General features: G+C 38.3%; 1 protein-coding gene across 1 annotated transcript in view; it reads left to right on the top strand.

The window, feature by feature from the left end:
- Positions 1-1,228: 1,228 nt before the first annotated feature.
- The window catches only part of ube2h (ubiquitin-conjugating enzyme E2H), a 46,850-nt gene continuing 41,912 nt past the window's right edge, over positions 1,229-6,166 (top strand). The window contains exon 1 of the mRNA XM_080754581.1: positions 1,229-1,596. Coding sequence (XP_080610707.1) covers positions 1,544-1,596 — 53 coding nt within the window. The 5' untranslated portion in view covers positions 1,229-1,543. The remainder of the gene's footprint in view (positions 1,597-6,166) is intronic.

The raw sequence follows: 6,166 nt of genomic DNA on the forward strand, positions 1-6,166 counted from the left end.
GCTTAAAAAAAGACATATATTCAAAGATTTTTACACATAAATAGCAGATCTACAAGCTCGCAGCGCGGCACTCGGTGCCGTGCTGTGAGCTTGTATATCTGCTATTTAAAGCAGTCAATAATTCTAGGCCTAAATGGGTTAATTTAAACAATAAGCTTATCCTGTGTTTTTTAAACTAACAGTGTGTTTGGTTCCAGTTAATGTACTTAATGTGTTTAGATGATTGGACACTCGTGTGGGGTAGTACGAGTAGCCAATACATTGCATTGATCCACTGTGTTTTATCAAGTTCAGAGTCAACACGCCATTTCACAGCACTTTGTGCTTGCGTAGGCTGACAAGCTTTATGGAGATGCTGATTTCCTTTTCCAGAAGGCCACTTGGTACCCACCCACAGAGCTAAAACTACTACTGGTGTAACTCACCATGGTATTACTGGGCTTTACTGACCAGCCAACTGGCCTGACCTGAACCCCGCAGAGAATCTATGTTGTGTTGTCAAGAGGAAGACGAGAGACACCAGACTCAAACACGCAAGTCTGAAGACACACTTCTACTGAGCCTAAAGCAGGGATGGGCAACTTTGATGGAGAGGGACACTATATGTCCATGAAAATAAGAAAAAAGTAAAAATAGCAATCTTTTTGCAGTCACTTTGGGACAAATGACAGATTTTTTTCCCCTCAAAACTATTTGACAGTCCATACATCTAAACAGAAAAGTCCTATCTGAGGCATTAAACTATGTACTCGCTCTAAGGTTTGCATAGGGAAAGGTACAGTTTCATGACAGTACAGTTCACTGGTAGGCCTACAAGGATATTAGACAAGTATCTTTATTTTATAAATAACACATTTATGAAATTATTACATTACTTAGTATCTCCAAATAGTTGTTGAATATAATGCAAGGGGGAAAACACACACACACACACACACACACATGCGCGCCCACGCGCACGCACACACACACACACACACGCACGCACGCACGCGCACACACACACACACACACACACACACACTGTAAATCATGTAGTGTAGCCTAGAATGGATCTACAGTGGAAGTGCTTGGACTACATTTAAAGAACTACAAACATGGCCGTCGATCCGGTCGCACTCAATATGACATCATCGACTCAGAGAGAGAGAGAGAGAGCATAGCTTACTGCAGACACACACACACACACACACACACACACAGTCACACACACAATCATAGACACGTCTATTTTTCCAGATCAGCTGTTTTTTTTAAGATCCTGCCTGTTAGTTGTTGTTTCTAACCAACACAGCCAGATGTTAACGTACGGATAGTTGGGTTTTTACGGATTTTCCCCCAAAAAAGAATCCAAAGACTGTCTTCTTCTATCAGTGGAGGTACAGATATATATCTGGACGGATCAGGGGAGAAGGAGAGGAGAGGAGGTCGGAGGAGGAGGAGAAGGGGAGGTGGAGAGGAGAGGAGGTGTTGTTGTTCTGAAGGTTTGGAATATAAGGACTAAATAAAGGATTATAAGGAATTTAAGCATAAAACAACAACCATGTCGTCTCCAAGTCCTGGCAAGCGGCGCATGGACACCGACGTGGTGAAACTGTATCCTTTCTATTATTAGTACTAGTATATTTATCATTATTATTGTTGTTATTGTGTAAGGAACACGACCGTTAACTTGTCTGTAACGGCTAACACGTGTCTGTAACGGTTTTTAAAAGCCGTTAATCATAATGTCATGTTGTTAATGTTGTTGTCTAAATGGATTTATTGGGTTTGTATGTGTTTGCTTTGCTGCAGTTCAGCTCAGTGCATTGAGAGGATTTTCATTGTGTCAGTGTAGTGCTGCTGGCTTTGTTTGTGTGTGTGTGTGTGTGTGTGTGTGTGTGTGTGCGTGCGCGTGCGTGTGGTCGTGCGTGTGTGTGTAAACAACATTTTGAGCTAGCTTGTGGTAGCTAAAAATATACAGAATACATGACTGGATTGTGTGTGTGTGTGTGTGTGTGTGTGTGTGTGTGTGTGTGTGCGCGTGCGTGCGTGCGTGCGTGCGTGTGTGTACGTGCGCGTGTGTAAACAACATTTTGAGCTAGCTGCCTGTGGTGGTTGCTAAAAATATACAGAATACAGTTGGAATCAGGCTACATTAGACTGGATCGTGTGTGTGTGTGTGTGTGTGTGTGTGTGTGTGTGTGTGTGTGTGTGTGTGTGTGTAAACAACGTTTTCCAGCTTAGCTAGCTGTGGTATAGCAGCTAGGAGGTTGTCTGATGATCTGTCAGAATTAAGAGCAGATCTACAAGCTAGCAGAGCAATGGTCTGCTGGCTTGTAGATCTGCTGTCTGTTGTTGTTGACAGTAGGCCTATAGGCTATGTAGTGTTCTGCTGCTTTGAAGATTCAATAATGTGTTGTCATTGATGTTGTTATTGGCAAAAAAGTACTCAAATGTTTTACTTTTTTAGTAAATGTATCAATACTGCAATGTAGAAATACTCTTTTACAAGTAAATGTCCAGAATTCAAAATGTACTTGAGTAAAAGTACGAAAGTATTGGCATCAACAACAACAAAAGTAAAAGTACAAAATATTTGAAAATGGTAGATCTACAAGCTTGTAGAGCGACTATTTTTGGCTAAAGTTCTCAGAATCTGGTTAAGAATCTGGCGAAAAAGGAGATTTTCTATCACACAAAGATGTGGAGGACCCCCTGTAGTAACTCTGAGGATCCCCTAGGGGTCCCGGACCCCCTGTTGAAGACCCTTGTATTATGGTATGAGTATGACATGAAATGCACCATCAAGTAAATAGCAATTATTCATTGCATTGGTCTTTCTTGGCTTTGTGTACAATAATCCACAGACATTGCTTTGAGCTTAGCTGGCCTTGGGTTGCTACAGTAGGCTGTTTTTAATTTCAAGTATCAAAATGGCCACCTGAATATCTCACTGGATTTGAATGTCTTGTTTGTCATTAATAACGGCCACACTTGTCAAGACCATTAGCTTGATTGGTTGATTTACGTATCTATTAGAAGTTTGCATAGGGAAAGGTACAGTTTCATGAAAGTATAGTTCACTGGTACAATGTAAACTAAAAGGAAACAATTTCAAACAAAGGTAAGCCTTACAGCTTATTTCCATAGAGAGCCTTCTCTTTCTTTAACCCATATACTGTACCATTGAATGACAGATAGATAGAACACAGTGCTATGATAGATATTTAACTCATATAACATTGAATGACAGACAGATAGAACACAGTACTATGATAGATATTTAACTCATATAACATTGAGTGACAGACAGATAGAACACAGTGCTATGATAGATATTTAACTCATATAACATTGAATGACAGACAGATAGAACACAGTGCTATGATAGATATTTAACTCATATAACAATGAATGACAGACATATAGAACACAGTACTATGATAGATATTTAACTCATATAACATTGAATGACAGACAGATAGAACACAGTGCTATGATAGATATTTAACTCATATAACAATGAATGACAGACATATAGAACACAGTGCTATGATAGATATTTAACTCATATAACAATGAATGACAGACAGACAGAACACACTACTATGATAGATATTTAACTCATATAACATTGAATGACAGACAAATAGAACACAGTGCTATGATAGATATTTAACTCATATAACATTGAATGACAGACATATAGAACACAGTACTATGATAGATATTTAACTCATATAACATTGAATGACAGACAGATAGAACACAGTGCTATGATAGATATTTAACTCATATAACATTGAATGACAGACAGATAGAACACAGTGCTATGATAGATATTTAACTCATATAACATTGAATGACAGACAGATAGAACACAGTACTATGATAGATATTTAACTCATATAACATTGAGTGACAGACAGATAGAACACAGTACTATGATAGATATTTAACTCATATGACATTGAAGGACAGACAGACAGAAAACTATGATAGATATTTAACTCATATAACATTGAGTGACAGACAGATAGAACACAGTACTATGATAGATATTTAACTCATATAACATTGAATGACAGACAGATAGAACACAGTACTATGATAGATATTTAACTCATATAACATTGAGTGACAGACAGATAGAACACAGTACTATGATAGATATTTAACTCATATAACATTGAGTGACAGACAGATAGAACACAGTACTATGATAGATATTTAACTCATATGACATTGAAGGACAGACAGACAGAACACAGTACTATGATAGATATTTAACTCATATAACATTGAGTGACAGACAGATAGAACACAGTACTATGATAGATATTTAACTCATATAACATTGAATGACAGACAGACAGAACACAGTACTATGATAGATATTTAACTCATATAACATTGAATGACAGACAGATAGAACACAGTACTATGATAGATATTTAACTCTTTTAACATTGAATGACAGACAGATAGAACACAGTACTATGATAGATATTTAACTCATATAACATTGAATGACAGACAGATAGAACACAGTACTATGATAGATATTTAACTCATATAACATTGAATGACAGACAGATAGAACACAGTACTATGATAGATATTTAACTCATATAACATTGAATGACAGACAGATAGAACACAGTACTATGATAGATATTTAACTCTTATAACATTGAATGACAGACAGATAGAACACAGTACTATGCAGTAGATATCATCAGGAAAACGTTATAAACAAAAACAACAATGCAAAATAAGAAGGTTTGGAGTGGAGTTTGCAATGGCATCACTGGCCATAGCTGTGGCCGGTGTGCATGCGTGTGTAAACAGTGTTTTGTTGTTTTTTTCTGCTTTACTGTCACATGTATTGTTGACAACAACTGGTGTATTCCCTATTCAGGTCGTTACTGTTGTCACCGTGCGTCACCGCTTTCTCCTTTTGTAGTCCAGATGTTTTTGTTGTAGTTTATCTAGAAATGCCAGAGAGGAAGTTCCAAAAAAATATACTGCATGTGTGTTGTGTAGAGTTGATAGTGTTCTAGAATAGCAGTTCTCAACCTGTGGGGGTCCCCAAAGTATTTTGGGGATGTCCCCAGATGATTAACTTAATGTGCAAGTGCAACATTGTTGTCTCACTCAACAGTAAACAAGTGCATACATAGAGAGGATATCTGCACATTTCTAAAGTGACAATTTAAGGACTTTTTAAATACCTCTAAAATGACACATTAAACATTGGCCAAACTGTCAAATATTAGAGGCAGAAATTGTGAAAATAGCAGATCTACATGCTCACAACGCCTCGCAAGCGCGAGGCGTTGTGAGCATGTAGATCGGCTATTTTCACAATAGAACTTTGTTGTACAAAATGTAATGCCTCAACTCTTAGCTTGTCAGGGTGGCGACCGAGTATTTCCCGGTGAACCTAAGCGCAACGGTGGGGGCTTGGGAGTGTGGGGAACACGCACCACTGCCTATTGCTGATGATGGAGAGGTTATATAGCTTAGCCTTTATGTATTGAGAATGAGAGGCACTCTTGCCAATTTAGTAAGACACTCGTCGCCAATTGCAATATATTTAAAAGTTATTTGGGGCCATGATGATATCCTTTTCTTCCCACAACAACTAGACTAAGGATTTATATTGTCTGTGTTATTGTATACAACCACAATTATTCACGTGTGGCAAGATCGCGGTTCACTAGTTTTTAGTAGGCTTAGAAGCCTTTTCAGAAGTTAATTTAATGTTTTCCATTTAATGATTTCCTTTATCCTCATCTAATCTTGCGCTAATGCACGCAACTGCTTTGCCATGTTTTAAGGCCGTGTAGGCTTTTCAGAAGTTAATTTAATGTTTTCCATTTAATGATTTCCTTTATCGTCATCTCCCGCTAATGCACGCAACTGTTTTCGCCAGGATTTAAGGTTTTATTTTAGTTGTTTCTCATAAGCTCGCAACCCTCCTTGCCCATCGGCCCCCACCTTTGCGCACAGGTTCACCGGGAAATACTCGGTCGCGGAGGGTCCCCAGTTCAAATACGATTATTTTGGGGGTCACGGCCTGAAAAGCAAGGCCCATTATTTATTGGGCGTTTGAGTTTAACAATGATTTGAGCGTGAAATGAAACCAAATGCACCCGTACCCGTAAGGGTCCATTTGGTT

This window comes from Nannobrachium achirus, assembly GCF_963921795.1.
Source record: "Nannobrachium achirus genome assembly, chromosome: 23".
Lineage (NCBI taxonomy): Eukaryota > Metazoa > Chordata > Actinopteri > Myctophiformes > Myctophidae > Nannobrachium > Nannobrachium achirus.